Below are 19,383 nucleotides of genomic sequence, written 5' to 3' on the forward strand. Positions count from 1 at the left end.
CCCCAAGACAAACCTCTTCTGCTGCTCAGGAACTTACTGCCCTTCCACGATGCAAATAGTGCCTTAAAAATGTCAGTAAGAGGTTTCTGCTCTTAGATGCAGGAAAGGAGTCTCAGAAACTCTTGAAAACAAATCAAAGAGCAAAAAAGGCTATGCAACAGGAGCAAGAGCAGCCTGCTGTTTCATACTGGGTCACTGGTCAGGAGAACATGCTTCAAAATAGCAGAGCCAGAGCCCTGCAAGCGTTCATAGGCCATTCCCACCACAGACACCTTTCGTTCACATGTGCCAGGGCTGCAGTTCACTCATGCGTGGCACTTCAGCTGCCCACATCACTTCAGCTCCCCGTGAGAAGCAGAACTGAAACACTGCAGCAGCCCTGTGGGACCTTCTGCCCAAGGGCACGTCAGCCCCTGCTGCACTTCAGCACGTTTGGCTTTCATTACAGCTCCCTCCGATGTGCAGAGATGCAGAAAAGTACCTCAAAACCCTTCCATGCCTTGTGCACATCGGCTACACCAGCTTTTTGCCCTTACCTTCACTGGTCATGAGGGATTTTTTAAAAGCAGACTCTGAGAAGCAGAGAGAGAGCTGGAAAACTGAGCTGTCTGCCTGCAGGGAGGAAATTCAGAGCAGGAGCTGAAAGCAGGCAGAACTATGCCCAAATTTTCATTGGCAATATTATGTGGCTTCTCACGTCCAAGAAATAAGTCCAGAATGCATTTATACTAGCTCAACAGCATCTTTGCCTAGCAAAGGTGACCAAAAGCAGCCCCACTTTGCATGGAAAGCCACCCAGGCCATGCCCTGCTGACACCACACTTGCCCAGCGAAATATTTCCATGGGCACAAATGCCTGTATGGGCTGTCATCTCCAACCTCCCTGTATCAGGGGGTTGATATCCACACCTCTGTGTCCAGATAAGGGTTAGGACAGGGTATATTTACCTAAATCCACGGTGCCATTCCACTGGCCTTTACTTTTCTCCCTGCTTAAGCCTTCCCCACTGACCTGCCTAATCTCACTGGCAAGGGCAGGTGGAACAAAACAACATCTCTGAAGCAGTGCCTCTTGTACACAAGGCCAGGATGGTTAAGATCTTCCTGGAATACTGCAGGTGTTAGAGAGTTTGCTGAGAGTCACTTTCCAGAAGCATCTCACAGCAGATGGATACAAGACTGTGCAAGTGCCGTGCCCAACCCTGCAAACCTCTGGGCCTGAAAAGGGAAGAAAGAGTAAAGAACCTGGAGCTGAACAGCAGGATGGCGACACCTGGGCATTGTTCAGGTGGAGAAAACATGAAAATCCTTGTCTCTTTTCCATCATTCAAGAGTCCAGGCAGTTGAAGGGCAGACAGACTTAATCCTAGCATAGTCACTGAATGACCATAATGACAATTGTCATTAGTGTATGAACTGAAACTAAAGCAGAAACAATCCAGATTTCTGGATCTCTCTGGAACCCAACACTTCAGCTACAGGAATAATATGCAAGGTCTCTGTCTGAATAGTCCACACTTTTACTGTGACTGCAAAGTCCCTCTGGCAGGGACCAATTCTGCCCTTCCTCAAGGCCTGCTACCACTCCCACAGGAACCAATGGCATGTTACATTTCTTATGATGGAGAAAAGGCAGAAAAATTCCTAAAGAAAAATTCCAAGATTTGCCCAACTGACGTTTGTTACCACCATATGCAGACAAATTACCTTCTTTGATCCACTGCAGGTGCCTTCCTCTTCACACTGGAACATACTTCTGCAGATAAGAGACCTTCACCTGCAAGGCTCCAAAGGTCACTCAGGGTGCAATATTACAAATCTATTCTTATTGAGTTTGTACTGTGTTACCTTATCAGCTCAGAAACACACTGGAAAAATAATCCTTGAGGATGGTCGTCTTTTTAATTATCCACCATATCTCATCCAGTGCAAGCAAAAAACCTGACGGGTTGCTCTAATGCATTTTAATCTGCAGGTCAGTGGCTCCAGCAGCAGCTTATGATAAGGACTGGCTTGTGGGTGTTTTCCAGGCTCCCGTTCCACCAAGTCTGAATGACTGCCTGGAAATTCACCTTCACATCATAAAACAGGGATTATGTAATGTCTCGGGGCAGAGAAAACAGCCAATGACTGCTGACAAGCTCATGCAGAATGTAAGAGATTCTGGCCATTTCACCTTAAGGAGCTCCACAGAAAGCCAAGGCAAGGCTTCTCACCTGCCCTTGCTCACTTGCCCACACCAACGGGCCCAGCAGCAAGTGGGAGAAGTGCTCAGCAGAGGCTGACTTGGTTTGCTTTACTGCTGGGACACCACGAAGCCCACCCACTTCCCTGCACTGACAGCAAGCTTAAGGGGCATAGGCAAGGGACAACACAGACCACAAAGCCCCGGCATCTGGACGACTGCTTGCTGCGCCAAGTGAGCCCCGTTCCTGTGCCCCCAAAAAGCCCACGGCTGTGAGCCCACGCCCCGCTCCACCTGCCTCGCTGACTGATGCAGCCAAGGAGACAAAACCCTTGCAAAACACCTTTGGTTTGGCACCACCTGTTGCCTCCGCGCAGACACAATGACAATGCAAGGTTGAACACTTCAGACATCCATTCCTGCGTGATTGCCAATATTGACACAAAGCCTCTCGTTGCAAACACGATTTCGAAGAAGAAAAGCCATCTAATCTTGTTCTTCAGCTACTCTGGCAGCACCAGAAAACGGTACAGCCTGATAATCTTGATATTTTCTGCTAGAGTGTTAAGGCCATTGTATTGGTATCATTTTCTTTGATACTTTTTTAACTTTATCAACTTCTGTAATGGTTGGGCATCATTGTTGACATGAGACCTGTACGAAATTAGAGAAGTGTATAAAAGTGGGAAGCAGCCTGCCCTGGATCAGTTCTGGTCCAAGATGGCCAAGCTCACTCTGCTTACCGGTAAGTCCTGCTTCCAGACTTACTTCTTTACCTTCATGACAAGTATTTGTGGCTCTCTCGCTGTTATACTGGGGGTTAGAAAAGGGGTCCTTTAGGGTTAAAGATGTTGCATTCTCTTTTTTTCTCAAAGAAAAATGAATACCATATTTTCAGGATTTTTAAATGCGTCGTGACTTTCAACTTGATTTCTTCTCCTTCCTTAGATGTGCATTTTTTTATTTAATTGCTTTATTTAATTGAAACATGATATTGGGCCAAAAAAAATGACAGTACGAGGAACAAAACTGCCCTGCTGTCGTCTTCTGTCATGCTAACAGACGAGTTATTACTGTCTGTGTATGCCTGTTGGTTTCTGCTGTTTCAGCCATGCTCAGGGGCACCACAACTCCTTAAATCACCTGTTGCCTAATCACAGCTGATCAAAGCAGCAGCATACTGAGCCTTTAATGACCATAAGCTTTTCAGCGTGTTCGCTTCCCTCTGAATGAATCTTGACCTGAGGCAGAGGAAATGTTGGGCTCACAAAGATCCTTATGAAGAGAAACAAAACTTGGCCCAGAGTTAGGAGCAGCTTTAATGTCTGCATTGCCATGTATCTATCTACCAAAGGGTTTCTGCTAGTTCAGGCATTACCTTGCTTCTCAAAGACTAATCCCACGCTTCTTTCTTGAAAGGTCTGGCCCTCCTGCTGAACGCCCAGATAGGTATGTGCTCCCTACCCCAAAACAACCCTACCAAACCCTTTGCACCATCGGCATGTACAGGCCCCTGGAGCAGGCTCACCAGCTAACTCTTCTGCAAGAGGGGGGAAGGAAGCAGAACCTGGCAGCACGCAGTGAGGGTGTCTTTGAGGACAAAAGCTTTATGAAGCATGGCATGCTCAGCCTAAAGGGCAAATATGCTGCTTGCTTTTGTGCAGGTTTCCCCTTAGCAGCCCTGTCCTGCTCAGCTTGAATGAAGCGTGGGCACAGCCGCCAGCTTGGGCTGGGCAGAAGCTTTCAGAGGCAGGGCGAGCAGGCAGCAGCAGGCACACAACGAGGCTTCCTCCCTCCAGGCACTTCACCAGAGTACACTTCTGCTTCTGCTCTGCCTTACTGGCATTAAAGGGGAAAAATCCAGTCTGGGGAGGAGACTCGGCAGCCACAACTACCCCAGTTCATCAGGTTCAGGGTGCAAGAGGCTCCAAGGAGGGCGCATTTACTGGAACAAAGGAGGAAGGAAAGAGATGCATTACGATCCACGGAGAGCCAGTTTCCAAACAAACAGTAGGCCTGGTGCCTACTTCCCCGTCCTACTTCCCTGAACTCCTCATCCTGCAAGGGAGCATTGCCCAATCTTTTCTGATCACATTTCACTTAGGTCATAATTTGCACCTAAGAGCAGCCCCGGGAACTGTTGCCTTTACTGTGTGCACTGAGGGATGGTTACAGGAAATAATGCGGCCTCGTGCAGCTAGCTACCTGGCCAGCAGGCACAGGAGGCCATCTGCATCGCCCAGACACGTGCCCTCTGCTCTCCTCAATCCCTGCCCCATCTCCTCCGTGTCTGCAGGCACTGCCTATGTGCTGTCGTGCTACTTCACCAACTGGGCCCAGTACAGGCCTGGCCTGGGAAAATATATGCCAGACAACATCGACCCATGCCTGTGTGACCATCTGATCTACGCCTTCGCTGGGATGTCCAACAATGAGATCACAACCTATGAATGGAACGATGAGACCCTCTACAAATCCTTCAATGGCCTGAAAAACAAGTACGTGCTGATTCCCTCTGTGATGGAAGTGCAACCTGCGGGGCAAAGGGTGCTGAGGAGAAGAGGCAGAGTCAGAAATGGCAATTCAACAGTGTGTTTTGTAGCAAAACATGTTTGTGTCCTTATCTTTGCAGGAATGAAAATCTGAAGACCCTCCTGGCAGTGGGAGGATGGAATTTTGGGACAGCCAAGTAAGTTCAAACCACCTCCGTCCCACAACAGCAAACTGGAAAGCAGAGCTGGAAAGAGGCCCCGACCAAGCCCCAACTCTGCCCTCCTCTGCTCCCTAGGTTCTCCGCAATGGTTTCCACTCCGGAGAACCGCCAGACCTTCATCAATTCCGTCATCAAATTCCTGCGCCAGTACCAGTTTGATGGGCTGGACCTTGACTGGGAGTACCCTGGCTCCAGGGGCAGCCCGGCTCAGGACAAGGGTCTCTTCACCGTCCTGGTGAAGGTAAGGGGACACAAAGGGGTTGCTCAAGGCCTCTGCTCTGCACAGCTCAGACCAGAGGAGGTCCAGGGGGCTCCGAGAGCCCACGCTGAGCCCTGTTCCTTGGCATCCCCCAGGAAATGCTGGCCGCCTTTGAGCAGGAAGCCAAGCAGGTTAGCAAACCCCGTCTCATGCTCACCGCTGCTGTCGCTGCAGGACTTTCCAACATTCAGTCTGGCTACGAGATCGCTGAGCTTGGCAAGTGAGTAGCAAGCCCCCAGGTACACTTTCTGTGACTTAAGTACTCTTCCTTCCAACGATTAAGGGAAACTGTGTCATTAACTGTCAGGTACTTGGACTACTTCCATGTGATGACTTATGACTTCCATGGCTCCTGGGATGGAAAGACTGGGGAGAACAGCCCGCTGTACAAAAGCCCTGTTGACACTGGTGACCTCATCTACTTCAATGTTGTAAGTACTCTTTGTGACTCTTTCTCAAAGATCACTGATGAGAATTTTAAGAATTCACCGTCATGCCTACAAATCCTGGCACAGGCTTGAACTGTGATATTCTTTTACAGGACTACGCTATGAACTACTGGAAGAGCAATGGTGCCCCAGCTGAGAAGCTCCTTGTTGGATTCCCCACCTATGGACATAACTTCATCCTCCAGAACCCCTCTGACACTGCTGTTGGGGCACCAACATCGGGACCTGGGCCTGCTGGACCTTACACAAGGCAGGCTGGGTTCTTGGCTTACTACGAGGTATGTGTGTTCCCTCACACCTAGGCAGATAAGAACACACACACTCTTCAAACTACCTGGCAAGGATATTTATCCTGGGGATGCATGGAATACTCCAACTGCCTTCCTTCTAGGGCACCTGTTTAATTCCCACTCTCTGCCCTTTTTTCCTAGATCTGCACGTTCCTGGACTCTGGAGCCACCCAGGCTTGGGATGCCCCCCAGGACGTGCCCTATGCCTACAAGGGCAACGAATGGGTTGGCTACGACAACATCAAGAGCTTCAACATCAAGGTATGGTGGGGAGTGCGGCTGTACTAATCACACTCCAGGAGCCCTTCTGCAACAGCAGCTCTTGGACTAATTGGGATTTCTGTCCCTGCACCACACAGATTGACTGGCTGAAGAAGAACAACTATGGAGGTGCCATGGTTTGGTCTCTTGATATGGATGACTTCACTGGCTCTTTCTGCAAACAGGGCAAATATCCCCTGATTACCACCCTGAAGAACGCTCTTGGTCAGCAAAGCAGCAGTGAGTAACTGGAGACGTGTGGTCTTCTGGGAGGGGACCCCGTAGCTCACAGCTGATGCAGGTCTTCAGCAGCCTGAGAACCTTTATTTCTAGGGACTTGGGGGAACAAAGGTTAATGGCTGTTCTGCTGATACCACCCCAAAAGGGACTGTGGCGGAAGGGGAGTGCTGAGAGACCCGCAACACAAACACAAGCCCTGTCCTGCTTTTATTTCAGGCTGCGTGCCCCCGGCTCAACCCAATCCTCCCATCACTTCAGCTCCTAACACTGGAAGTGGAAGTGGCAGCGGGAGCGGGAGCTCAGGTAGCAATACTGGTGGCACTGGTGGGAGCGGATTCTGTGCTGGCAAGGCCAATGGCATCTATGCAGATCCGACCAACAAGAGCAAGTTCTACAACTGCAACAACGGTGAAACCTACGAGCAGAGCTGCCAGGCCGGTCTGGTCTTTGATCCCAGCTGCTCCTGCTGCAACTGGGCATGAAGACTCCAGGTCGATCACAGCAGACAGACCCCTCTCATCTAATTCTGTGGAATAACAGTGATTAAATAAAGTGTTTTGCAAAAGGAGCAATCTGCACTGCTTGAACTCGTCTCGCTCTTAATATTTTGATGCTCCCTGATTCTCTCTGTATTTACACTTGTGTTCCTCGAAGGCCTGATTACACACGGTGGACTTAATTCCTGTATGACTTTTTCCAGGAGTTTCTTGCTGTTTTACCATGACAGACAGGCACAGGGAAAAAGACAGGGAGCAGACAACAGGGCAGATCAGGCTGTTCCATGAGAGAACACGGAGAGGAGGGTCCTGACAGCACAACCTACGTACACGCTGCTTCCCCCACTGACTTTGTGCAAACGGCAGCTCCTGGGAGCAGGAGCCAACACAGTGCAACCCACCAGGCTTTTATCAAACCTCCTCTTTTTCATGCATCCTTCAGGTGCTGCCATTGCCTGCGTTCCCTCCAGCAGGCCTCCCCGTGTCTATAGCAACTGCAGTACACAGACATCCTTACCCGTCTGACTGGTGGCATGGATGCACAGAGGGAGCCCAGAGGTGAGCCCTGCGAGATGCAGGCATGAGGGTCTATGGCACGAGGGCTTTGTCTCTCCAGCAGCACCAGGCTTCTCCAGCGATCTTCTCCACAACCTGCTGCTAGGCACCTCTTTGCTCAGGCTGGGGAAAAAGAAGCCTTTGTGGCAGCAGGGAACATCCAAAGGGCAGGCCCCTCGCAGATATCCAGAGGTGGGAAAAATTCCCAGCTGAGAGATAAGGGGACAGCTGGCCTCAGGGAGCAGCGGATACTTGAGAAGGAAGAAAAGCAGCAGGTGGTCATCTCCAGGTGGGTGAATCACACTGCTGGCATTTCCCTCTCCTCGTCTCACAGATGCGCAGAAGAGAATCTCATTTGGGTCCTGTCAAGAGCGGAAAACATTTCCTCTCCACCATGCCCCAGACAGGTTGGGGATCCAGCTAGGAGCCATCAAGGGAAACCCCTTCCTTGGGCCAGGCTGTTACCAGAGTCAAGAGGTAAGTTGTTTGACTTTTATTCTCAGACCTTTTCCTTCACAGAAGACACACATTATAAGAAAACTAGCACTGTAGCCAGCCAGACAGAGAGTACCCCATGCCTGCCCTGTAAAGCCATTGTATAAGGTTTGCACATATACCTTGAAAAATAAATTCCCCTTCTGGAAAAGTTACCTTCCAAATGTACCAGTCCTCAAAGCTCCAGCTGTCCTAGCACTCTACATTAGTGAGAAATTAGAAGAATGACATCTGCCGCTCAGGTACTTCTCCCAGTCCCCTGATCCAAATGGTGTCTTAAAAATGTTAGTAAGATATTTTTACTTTTGAACCACAGGCAAGCAGCCTCAGATACTCATGGGGAAAAAAAACACTGAGCACAAAAGGCTACGTGATAGGAGCTAGAACAGCCCAGCGATTCATATCAGAGCCACAGGTAAGAAAAGCACATTTCAAAGAGGCAGAGCTGCAGCTTTACAAGACATTTTAGGCTGATCCTACCACAGACTATCAGTTGTGATCATGTGTGCTGGGGTTGCCTCCAGCTTAAAATAATGGTAGTCATAGATCTCCCTACACATAGCCTAGCGGCAAGTGTTGAGCCTGGAGGCTGATCACCAATCGTTGAAGCTCTGGCAACACTGACCTATGGATTTGTACGTACACATTCCTTTGTATCTGTCACACACACATAGATGTACATATTGAGGCAAAATCAGGGATGGAACTCAGCTGTACTACCTCAACAAACCCAATATGTTTTCTGGCCCGGCTTCTGTAGAATAACACCATATCAGGCGAGATGTCACATAATATACTGGGTAAATATTAGAGAATGCAGATTTGAACTGTTCTGATTTCTTTATGCTATCAGGGTAGCCAAGGCATGCATTGAACAGCAGGTCTGCAATGCCCAGCTGGCTGGCTTTAAATGCTGCTCAGAGCATTTAGGAATAGCTTGCAGAACAAAATCTTCTATATTGAAATTTCTTTCTCTTACAGACTGTGACTCCCGGCCCAGGAATGTACCAGTCATTCTGGAATAAAGACCGAAAATGCCAGCCTTCCTGTGCTCCATTTTCCACTAAGACATCACGATTTCCAGATAAGCCTTCAAATAAAGAACTTTTCCCTGGGTAATATAACTCATTTTCTTACACTTCTAATAATAATCAGAAAGACTAGAGGAGAAAAATACTAAGACACAAATGGGAAATAGGTAACTGAGTTCCCAATAATGTTTTTTTATCTTCAAAATCTCCTTTGCTTTAGTCTTTAACCTAGCATGAAGACTACAAGACCACAACAGGCATTTCTCCCTTGGGTCAAAGCAGGGCTGGTAATTCTCCATATTACAAACATGAGAAATGAGATATTATGTCCCTATTTTCTTTAGACCTGGAACTTATGACACAGACAAGCAGTTACACAAGAAGATCACTTGGCCGATGAAGTTTGGGTCTCCAGACTGGTCTTTAGTGCCAATGCCAGCAAAGAGGATGCTAAAAACAGAGGTACAGAAGGTACGGACAGGGATGAGGGGATGTTATTCCCAGTTCAGTGCTTCCAACAAAGGAAATCAGATGATTACTTAAACACATTTGCACTATCTCTTGTCATCCTTTCCTTTCTGGCCTGCTGGGTATGTAGCTGAACTAGCCAGGGAGATGAGATAGAAAGTGTTTTTCTGTCAGAAAATGCCAGTTTGCAAAAAAAAGAGCTACACTACGTAGTTTGCTTTAGAAGTTTAGTTTCCAACCACAAAGTGAGAGCATCAGAGGACAGACTTCTCTGCACAGCTCTGCTGAAAAGCAAACATTTCCAGTGTGAAAACATTGGCTAAGGGAAAGGAACAGTGCCTGGAAAACCAGCTTGCAGTTCTCAGCACCACCTCACTTCTTCCTTTTCTGCAGCAATCATCATTGCGAATATCTAAGAGCTACTAGTTTTCTTTCAGCTGATGGTGGACAGAGAATTCATCAAGCATCGGAACCGCGTGGCCTACCTGAGTTTGTATGAGAGCTGAGCTGAGGAGCAGCCATGTTACATCCAGCAGGGCCCTCAGCCTGCTCCGAGCTCCCAACCTGCTCGTGGAGATGTTCACCTGCACTACCCTGCCTCCCTAATAAAACCTGCTCAAAAAGAGGCATTTCTTGTTGCTAATTGTGCTTACTTGGTGTGGTGCCTGGTCTCTCCTGCCCCTGAGGGTGTTTGGTACTGACAATGCTGGTGCTCAGCATCCCTTGGCCCCGCTTCCCTCAGCCTTTGGCCCAGGCGGGGCGGCAGCCATCTTCTGCAGGTCGCAATGGAGACACCCCATGGAGCCACCTGCCCTAACATGGCCTCCCCTGCCACAAGGGGCTTTTACCCCCAAATCCAGCCCTTGCTGGCACCAGAAAGGAACAAAATTAACTTCTCTCAGCTGCCACCTGCCTTCCCCAGCCTCCTCGCCACCACCTCCTCCTCTCCAGGCTGCGCAGAGGGGTTTCCCATCCATGGATCAGAACAAATTGCCACAGCCTGAAAAGCTGAGAAATGTGGGGTCGTACACGGTACAGCCACCACTACTGTGCTGCCGTAGGGTACGTTGGACAACAGTAGAATGGCTTTGTGCACAGCCAGCAACTGTATTAAACTAGCAGACAGTAAACATCCTGGGTATAGAGTACTGTGCTGAGAACAGCCAGACCAGGTGGCCTGTGAGATGTACTTGTGCGTGACCAGCATCATCCCTACGGACAGAAGAAGCTGTTCTCGAGCAACCAACATGCTGCTCATCAAGAATCTGGCCACAAAAATAAATATAGTCTGAAACAGAAAGGTCCTTGTGTTTACCCTCAGGTGTCTCAGTAATGTACAACTCTGGCTGAAGGGATTTCTATAAATATTTGCAACCTACCTTCACACACGCTGATCAGACTGGATTCAATCTCAGGGGAAAACTGAGAACTCACAATATTTGTACTCGATATAACTACCAATCACAATGCAGGCTTTCAAATTTTCTGGGTCTGTTTAGCTGTGCCTGCAGCAATTTCACCTGTAGTCCAATTTTGACTGTAAAAACAAAACATATTCTTCCAATTTCCCACTTTCGGTCTTCAAGTGCTCTTGCATACACAGTGCAACAGCTGCTCAAGGCCTTTCTTCTCGATGCACATTGGCCCCTTCCCTCACAACCACAAGAGGATGCTTTGTAGCTGCAGCTGTCAAAATGGGATGTTGTTGTCGATTCTCAATTGCCCTTTTTGGTGCAATCTCTCGAAGGAGGGGTTGCGACTCACTGGAAATTGTACTGTCCTAAGACCTGTATTTTATGTCTCTGTTTCCAGCTCCACCATTGTATTCATGGCTGATACTGCATACTTCACCTCCATCTAACTTTATTTTATAATCAGGAGAAAAATACATGTGTAAGAGATGTAAAAGCAACTAAAAATTACCTATGATTCTGTGGTCTTTTTCAACCATGTTCCACCTGCAGCTGGGGAAACCTTCTCATAAAACTTTTGCAAAACTGATGGTATTTCAAAAGATACCTTGTCCTCACTGAACATATTTGTAACAAACCAGTTTTTGTTGGAAATTTCCCAAACTTCTCAGTAATCAAGTGTTATTGTAGAGAAGGGAAGAGATATAGAGGGAAGAACAAGACCTACAACCTAGTGAGAATATCAGTAGACCCCAGTGAACACACACTCAGGCTCCACTCAGGTGTTTTTCCACTCTTTCTGAAACTTTAAGGACTCAGTCAGTTTTAATTGTAGAAGATAAATTTTCTTTTATTGTGATCATAAAATTACTATTATCATTCTGCATTTTCCCCTACCCAGCGAGGGATTTTGTCATTATGAAAAACGCCTAATCCAAGTAAAAAAAGATATAAATTTTTATATATACATCTATATATACAATGTCTTTGTACATTTTTTATTCTGTACAACCAAGGCACCAGCAAAAGTGGCAGTGGCACATGCAGGACTTTTTTTGCTAGAGATACTATTTCAGATTGTTTGGCAGGAACACTTCTATTCTCACTGAAAGAATTCCTCCTTGTCTTCCTCCTCCTGGGTGATGGGGGAAGAGGGATGTCTTCACTGAACGGAGGTGAACATGTACACACAACACAACTCTGATCTTCCCAGTGACTGCAACAGGCTCCCTGCACTCAGATACTACTCCAGGAAGCAATAAACTGTCTGGTAATCTGTAGCAGCCAGTCTTTACTGCCTCTCTCAGCGCCACATTTTCATCCAGAAGTGCATTCTTGACTACTGCTTAAAGCAATCTTCCCTTCAGAACGGACTTGCATGAAGAAGAAAAAGCTGATGGATAGTATGGACTACAGAATCCACATGATTTCATCATGCTTGGGAGACTGGACGAAATAACAGAAGTCTTTTGTCAAAGGAATTCAACCCATATTTTCCCTAAGTAAAGGCTGAATGAAAATTAAAAGAAAGGCCTCCAGAAGTGGATAACAATTACAACACTCCCACCAGCAGTTATTTTCACTTCTTCAATAAGGGCTCTTCTCTGGGGAAAGAAAAAAAAAAAAAAAAGCAACTTCTGTTGATAAAAGCTCATATCCGAGACGTGACACAATTAAAACGTGTGATCAATAGCATGGCCCTGCAGACTGTAATCAATACAGCTTTATTCCATATTCCAAGTTTTTCAGCAAGCATCTTTCAAAACAGCTGGTGGAGGCGTGAACTCTCAAAGGACTTGTGCTGTGTTGAAACTAACAATAGAACTGAAAAATAGCCTGAAGCAGCTGTTAAATCTTGCTATTCATACTGCTAGAAAATAATCTCAAAGCAGAGCAGGGTAAACACCACACTTAGCGCTTTTAAGTTAGAAGTGCAGCTGCAGTCAGAAAAGTGAGAATAAAATGCCATCTTAGCTCTGTATTTACACTTCACTCTCTTACCAGCACATCAGATGCCTTTAGTTTATAGAAGAAAAGTCTGTTTGCTTTTACCTGCCAACAACCCAAAGAAAGAAACCTCTCTGGGATTTTTCTGTCTCTTAATTCATGCTCCTTAGATTATAAGGCCAGACAGGGCTGATTGCAGAAGTTTCTCTTCTAGCCTGCGAGACAGCCAGAAATGAATTATGCCTTTGTGTTCTGCAGAGCCTGCTGGGAAGCACTGTGCTGCAAGAACCTTTGTGTCCCTCGCCTCTTCAGAGAGCAAATCTCTCCGACAGTGAGAAGAAAGCAAAGTAAACGAGACCATTCCCATCTGTAACCTGGTGGCCTTCACCGCTTTTAAGGCAATTGACCATTGACCATTCCAAGTCAGCGGAGGGGAAAGAGGGAGCACTGCAAACCATGATGAGAGTGTAGTTCGCTAGGCAGACAGAGATCATGCCTCTGCTTCTGCCTCTCCGTGGGATTGCCTCTCCTGTCTTGCTCCATGGTGCCTCTCACCCGCAGCAGCAGAGGTGACCCCCAGAACAGTCAGGGAACTGGGCTCCTCTTTCTTTTAGCAGCCAGCTGACTACGTTTCACTTCTTTCTGCGGATCTTGGGCTTTTTTACTGGCCGGAGGTAAGGGTTGTCTATCATGTTCTCTTCCCCATTCCGGCTGCCAGACAGGGAGGTGTTCTGCTGTAACACTGAAGCGTTCTCTTTTTCAGGTCCTGAATCATCCTGGCACATAAAAAAAAAAGAAAAAAAAAAGGCATAAACAACCAAAGTTAGGCTAAACATGGCTTAGAAGTTCAAACCACACAACCTATGGGCAAAACAAAACATAAAAGATTGTCAAGATAAACAGCAGCACTCAAAGAGCTGCATTAAAGGTGAGGGAAGACTCCTGATTTTTAATACAAACAGATCCCCTTTGAGATCTTGGGGATCCCAGCACGGGATCTTGGGGCAATCTCTCTGCTCTAACACAGAAATGAAGTTGCACTGAAAGCTCATTACCCAATATTAGATAACCTCATTATACATTGCACCCTGCAAAAAGTCAAAGAACCATGGCAATGTTAGTCATTTACATCCGGTAAAACACAACCCACTTTACCATTTTCCACCCACTCTGCCCAGCTGCAAGGAAGACAGACAAAGAACGAGGTTTCATATGTTTACGAAAGTCAGGCCCGAGAGACCTCGATCTCTGAAGGCGGGCGTACCGTGCTCATATGCAGGGGAAGGTTCTCTGTGTCTGTCTGGTCGTCTTGTTCAGATGAATCTGTTTCTTCCATTTGCTGCATTTCCAGCTCAGAGGGGAGAAGAGCTGTCAGGTAGGGTACGGTGAAAGGCCTGGCAGCAATCACTGGGGAAAAGGACGCAGTCAGCAGGGTGGGAGCAGGCTCCTCAACTCAGAGACCACAAAGCTAACCAGTTACATAGACAGTAAACATTTTCATTGGTTCTGGTTTTGAACAGAACAGGCACACACTATAAAAGTTCAATCGACTCATAGGCATCACTCAGTCCCCCTTAAGATAACACCAGCATCTGTGCTCCCAGGCTTGGGAAGGTGGGAATTCTTATCACTGCTTTGCAGGCAGAGAAACACGACAACCTCCACTGCCTTGCACAGAAATGTGTAAGAGAAGAAATGACTAGTGCAAGTTACAGAGGGTCGGACAGGACTGGGATAAACACGTGAGAGGAGCTATCAGCCAAGGTCTCCACCATCAGAAGAAAGGGAGTCTTTGTTTAGAGTGGAAGCCTACTACCACTTGGTTTTATTATGAACCCATGGTTTTCATCCCTGTTTAAAATAGAAAATTTGTCATTTCCCTCCCTTTCAGTGCCTCAGAAGGCTAAACACGATGTAATCCTCCAGCGCTCACCCCCTGCAGTAACAAGAACTCTACGGGCATGTACGCTCTGTTAGACAGCTGTCATTTACAGCACAACATTTCCGAGATAACTCACATGGGAACGTGCTAACGTCATCTTTGAAGAGACTCTGTGTTTCTCCCGTCTTGGCCATGAAGCGTGTGAGAGCTCTTTCCACATCACGCCTTTGAGATGCTGCCTTTTCCCGTAGGACTTGGTAATCAGATACTGGCTCTCGGTATGTCTGGGGAGCAGGGAGGAGAAAAACCCACAGTTACTAGATGCAGTGCAGACAGCTGAAGTTCAAGACACTACTGCTAGGATGCAGGTGCTACAGACAAGCATTGAGTTTCAACATGTACAGATTTTCAGAGAGCTACAGATGTCAGCCAGCCAGAAATCTACAGCAAGGACAGCTCGCAAACAACAAGCAAGGTATCGAGCCAGAAGAAACAACATTCTGAACCAACAATGCAATAAAAATACGTATACACCTTTCCTGGCGTCATTGACTTCAGACAGACCCTAAATGGCACAGAAGACTTTTGTCACTCACTGGTGTCTTGATGTAGGTGTGAGGATCTGGAAACTCAGGAAAGTGGCCAGGGATGTGGGATGGATGCGGCTTGTTCTGTCCAGCCGTCAGGGCTTTGGGAGTCACGGGCTGGTTTGTCACAGGAGCTACAGTTAAAAAAAAAAAAAAGAAAAACACACACAGATCAGCCAGCAGCATTCTGCCAAGTGGTAGGCACACAGAAGTGCTAGCCTGTACCGTGCTGCGACCCAGGTCTCCAGGTCCTACAGCAGGGATATAGCATATCCCATGAGCAATAGTTTCAGGATGCGTTTAGCATCCCAAAAGAATTCCTTGACCCCTCTCTCCTACACAAGGAGAACGAAACCTCACGTGAAGTGAGGGTGCTGGAGCAAAGGCAACTGATCTGGCAGAGACACCCGTCCTTCACCTATTACATGGTTGTTACAGGATCCGTAATGCAAACTGCGTGCCCAGGAGCACTGGGCTGCATCGTCCATCAGAAAAGCAGAAACTCTCTGGACGCCAGCAGCCAGAAATGCCAAATGATTTCCTGCAGAAGAAAAGAAAGGATTTCTCACGTACGGGCAGTGATGACCATCCTCTGGGAGCGCTTTGCATAGGCAGGAAGCGTTTCAACATTGAACCCTGAAATACAAAAGAAGAGGAAACAGAAATCATACCAAGGGTTTATCCCGACAAAAATCCCTTCTCCTAGGCTTCTCCAGAATTTTACCAAAGGCTCTGAAGTACATGAGAAAGAAAATCATGTGCTCTGGATGCATTCATGCTGCATCAACAACAGTGGCATCCGAGCACCTGCACGAGGCCTAGAAGAGCGGGCATCATGCGAGCACCAGAAACATCTGGAACAGATTTTCCTGCCAGCACAGCACACCCAAATCTCCTGCAATGCACACAGCTGGAATCAGTGGGACGAGGCAACTACTCACCCATTTCCACTAAAGTAACCACTATATCGGAGAGCGTAGGCTGGGTTCTGGCTGTGTGTTCACAGTAAGACTTGGCGCTCCTTCCAATTTCAGAAATATCTGGGGGAAAGAAAACACAGTACGGATTCAGTTCAGGCAGAGCCCACACGTGTGTCACCCAACCCTGGCAGTCAGCCCAAAATCTGAATCTTTAGCAAATCTAGCAAGGGACGAAGAATAGCTCCCAGAATCTAGCATCTTCCAGCATGAATATTTAAAAGTAAAGGAGAGCCAAAGTATGGAGACACCGACGACCAGAAAGTCAGATGTCTTCCACAAATGCAAAAGGCAAATCTGCAGCACAAGAATGAAAAGTACGAAACCTAAGCGTGGTGTGGTGTGACCAGAACGTGGTGTGACCTGACATCGAGGCACATCACCCATAGAAGTAGGAGCAGAGCTGCCAAGCACAGCGCTACTACTGCGGCCTACCACTCACCAAACGTCTGGAACTTTGTTGCTTCTCTATTTATTCTGGCAGCATCTCAATATGCGGAGCTAATTAGGATACCTAAGGCCCTCTGAGTATGATAGGCACTTCAGACAAACTGCTCCCAGTCAAAGAAGTCAGTGACTCCGTGGCTGGGCTCTAGCCACCGGTCTGGCCTTCTGCTTTTGATAACGTGATTAACATAAGAGAAATGAAAACAAAACAAAAAAAATGCAACAAAGCAAAAAGTCTGAAAGAGCAAAGGCAAATCTGGAAACCGAGAAACAAGCGGACCAAGGTGATTTTGCCCCAAGTCGCCCCCCGGGATGCTCACAGCTCTGTAACATCTCCGTCAGCGTCTCCACCGCGGCCTTTTCAGCGCTCTCAAAGCCGGCTTCGGTGAGCAGGGAGCTGACCACCACCTGCAGAGTCCTCCTCCGAGCCAGGTAATAGTTATCCGCCGGCGTGGTTGCGTGCTTGCTGCCCGACCTCTGCGGACACAGACCCACACCTTGAGCCGAGAGCTCAGAGGAACGAGGCCCCGTTACAGGCAGCGCCCTGCCAGCGCCCTGCTTGCCCAGCCCCAGCTCCGCCCAGAGCTGCTCCCTGAACCACGCCGGTGAAACCAGCGCCGCAGGCACCCACGCGCGGGGCAGAGGGCACTGAGCCTGCCCTGCGCCCCCAGGCACGGCCACCTGCACGCGGCCAGCGCTCGGCATGGGCCCAGAGGTCCCCCACTGCACAGGTATACGCACTACGCACGTATGTGTGCGTACACACATATATAGACATGCATAGATATACATGCTACACATGTACGTAGGCATATACACACCTATAGGCATGCATACACACATCTACACGTATACACATGTATATACACACTACACATGTATATACACACTACACATGTACGTATGCATGCACACACACAGACGTGCATACACATACACATCTACACGTATACACATACATATACACTACACATGTACTTATGCGTATACACATATAGCCATGCGTATATATACACAGTGCAATGCAGAGATGCATACACACATATATACATGCATGTACATCTGCACACGTGCATATAAACACCATACAGGTACATATGCATACACGTCTAGACATGCATACACATCTATACATGTATACACACGTACACACTACATATATACACACGTGTACACATCTAGACATGCATACACATCTATACATGTATACACATGTACACACTACATATATACATACGCACACACATCTAGACATGCATACACATCTATACATGCATACACACGTACACACTACATATATACACACGCGTACACACAGACATGCATACACATATAGACATACATACACATGTACACACTACATATATACACGCGTACACATCTAGACATGCATACACATCTATACGTGTATACACACGTACACACTACATATATACACACGTGTACACATCTAGACATGCATACACATCTATACATGTATACACACGTACACACTACATATATACATACGCACACACATCTAGACATGCATACACATCTATACGTGTATACACACGTACACACTACATATATACACGCGTACACATCTAGACATGCATACACATCTATACGTGTATACACACGTACACACTACATATATACACACGTGTACACATCTAGACATGCATACACATCTATACATGTATACACACGTACACACTACATATATACATACGCATACACATCTAGACATGCATACACATCTATATGTGTATACACACGTACACACTACATATATACATACACATACACATCTAGACATGCACACACACACATCTATACGTATATGCATATATACACACTACGCACGCACACACGCACACAGACACGTATAGACATGCATACACATACACACCTACAGACATACTCAGACATACACGGCGATCCACTACGGTTCCATGACACACGCCCGTATGTATGCACCTGGACATACGCGCTAGACATGTACATGTGCGTACACATGTAACGTGCACGTATGTACACTTATATAAATCTGTCCGTATGCCTCTATACTCACACACACACACATATATATACACATATATATACACATATATACACATATATATGTGGTGCTCCAGTCCCCACCTGCCCCCCCATCTCCCACCCGCGCGCGGCCCCTTTAAAAACCCGCCCCCCCCCCGCTCACCACCGCCCCGCCTCCCCCTCCCCCGCCCAATCAGAGCGCACGACCTCGGGCCAATCACCACCCGCTGCCTAGCCCCGCCCCCTGCCTCCCTCCATCCAATCAGCGCCCCGCTCCCTTCACCCCCACCCCCCCCACCCCAAAGCCCCCGGCGCAGGCCGCAGCCCCCGCGGCCCCGGGAGCAGCCCGAGCCGCTGCCGTTTCCCCGGGTTCCCCCCTCCGGACACCGGCACGGCGCAGCCGGGCCCCGCCGTTACCGTGCCGGAACCTCCGGGCGCCGCGTCGGCCATCTTGCAGGTAGGCGGCGCTGTGCGCGTGCGCGAAGGGGCGGGGCGGCGGCGCGGGGCGCGCGCGGGGCGTTGTGGGAGTTGTAGTGCGGCGGGGCAGCCCCCTAGGGGAAGCCATGGGGGGGGGGGGCAAACCCCGGGGGGCCGGGCAGGGACCCGGGAGGGGAGGGGAGGGGAGGGGAAGGGAGGGGAAGGGAAGGGGGCGGCGGCGGCGGC

At 48.1% G+C, this 19,383-nt stretch overlaps 4 protein-coding genes across 8 annotated transcripts in view; 3 read left to right on the top strand and 1 right to left on the bottom strand.

The window, feature by feature from the left end:
• The first annotated feature begins 2,857 nt into the window (after positions 1 to 2,857).
• LOC121059179 (acidic mammalian chitinase-like) lies at positions 2,858 to 6,991 on the top strand. The gene is made up of 11 exons (XM_040535653.1): positions 2,858 to 2,930; positions 3,605 to 3,634; positions 4,482 to 4,683; positions 4,818 to 4,874; positions 4,974 to 5,139; positions 5,253 to 5,377; positions 5,465 to 5,588; positions 5,699 to 5,884; positions 6,038 to 6,157; positions 6,256 to 6,397; positions 6,614 to 6,991. The coding sequence occupies exons 1-11, from the start codon at positions 2,906 to 2,908 to the stop codon at positions 6,877 to 6,879; spliced, it is 1,443 nt and encodes a 480-aa protein (XP_040391587.1). The 5' UTR covers positions 2,858 to 2,905; the 3' UTR covers positions 6,880 to 6,991.
• Positions 6,992 to 7,075: 84 nt separating this feature from the next.
• Positions 7,076 to 10,069, top strand: PIFO (primary cilia formation). 5 transcript variants are annotated; one of them, XM_040535658.1, is made up of 7 exons: positions 7,076 to 7,738; positions 7,857 to 7,926; positions 8,261 to 8,359; positions 8,619 to 8,744; positions 8,926 to 9,059; positions 9,320 to 9,446; positions 9,881 to 10,069. In XM_040535658.1, exons 1-7 carry the CDS (start codon positions 7,485 to 7,487, stop codon positions 9,947 to 9,949), a joined length of 879 nt encoding a protein of 292 aa, XP_040391592.1. In that variant the 5' UTR covers positions 7,076 to 7,484; the 3' UTR covers positions 9,950 to 10,069. The 5 variants fall into 5 exon arrangements, with proteins under 5 accessions (XP_040391592.1, XP_040391593.1, XP_040391595.1 ...); XM_040535659.1 differs by having other exon boundaries at positions 7,076 to 7,641; positions 7,784 to 7,926; XM_040535661.1 differs by having other exon boundaries at positions 7,076 to 7,452; positions 7,784 to 7,926.
• Positions 10,070 to 11,691: 1,622 nt separating this feature from the next.
• On the bottom strand, positions 11,692 to 19,195 carry TAF8 (TATA-box binding protein associated factor 8). Its single transcript, XM_040535654.1, has 8 exons — positions 19,138 to 19,195; positions 17,016 to 17,172; positions 16,213 to 16,311; positions 15,845 to 15,907; positions 15,281 to 15,405; positions 14,821 to 14,968; positions 14,067 to 14,209; positions 11,692 to 13,578 (listed from the first exon to the last, which is right to left on the bottom strand). Exons 1-8 carry the CDS (start codon positions 19,168 to 19,170, stop codon positions 13,435 to 13,437), a joined length of 912 nt encoding a protein of 303 aa, XP_040391588.1. The 5' UTR covers positions 19,171 to 19,195; the 3' UTR covers positions 11,692 to 13,434.
• Positions 19,143 to 19,383, top strand: part of CCND3 (cyclin D3) — a 44,003-nt gene continuing 43,762 nt past the window's right edge. The window contains exon 1 of the mRNA XM_040535656.1: positions 19,143 to 19,177. The gene's annotated coding sequence lies outside the window, so the exon portion shown is untranslated. The remainder of the gene's footprint in view (positions 19,178 to 19,383) is intronic.

Source organism: Cygnus olor, chromosome 24 (genome assembly GCF_009769625.2).
Source record: "Cygnus olor isolate bCygOlo1 chromosome 24, bCygOlo1.pri.v2, whole genome shotgun sequence".
Classification (NCBI taxonomy): domain Eukaryota; kingdom Metazoa; phylum Chordata; class Aves; order Anseriformes; family Anatidae; genus Cygnus; species Cygnus olor.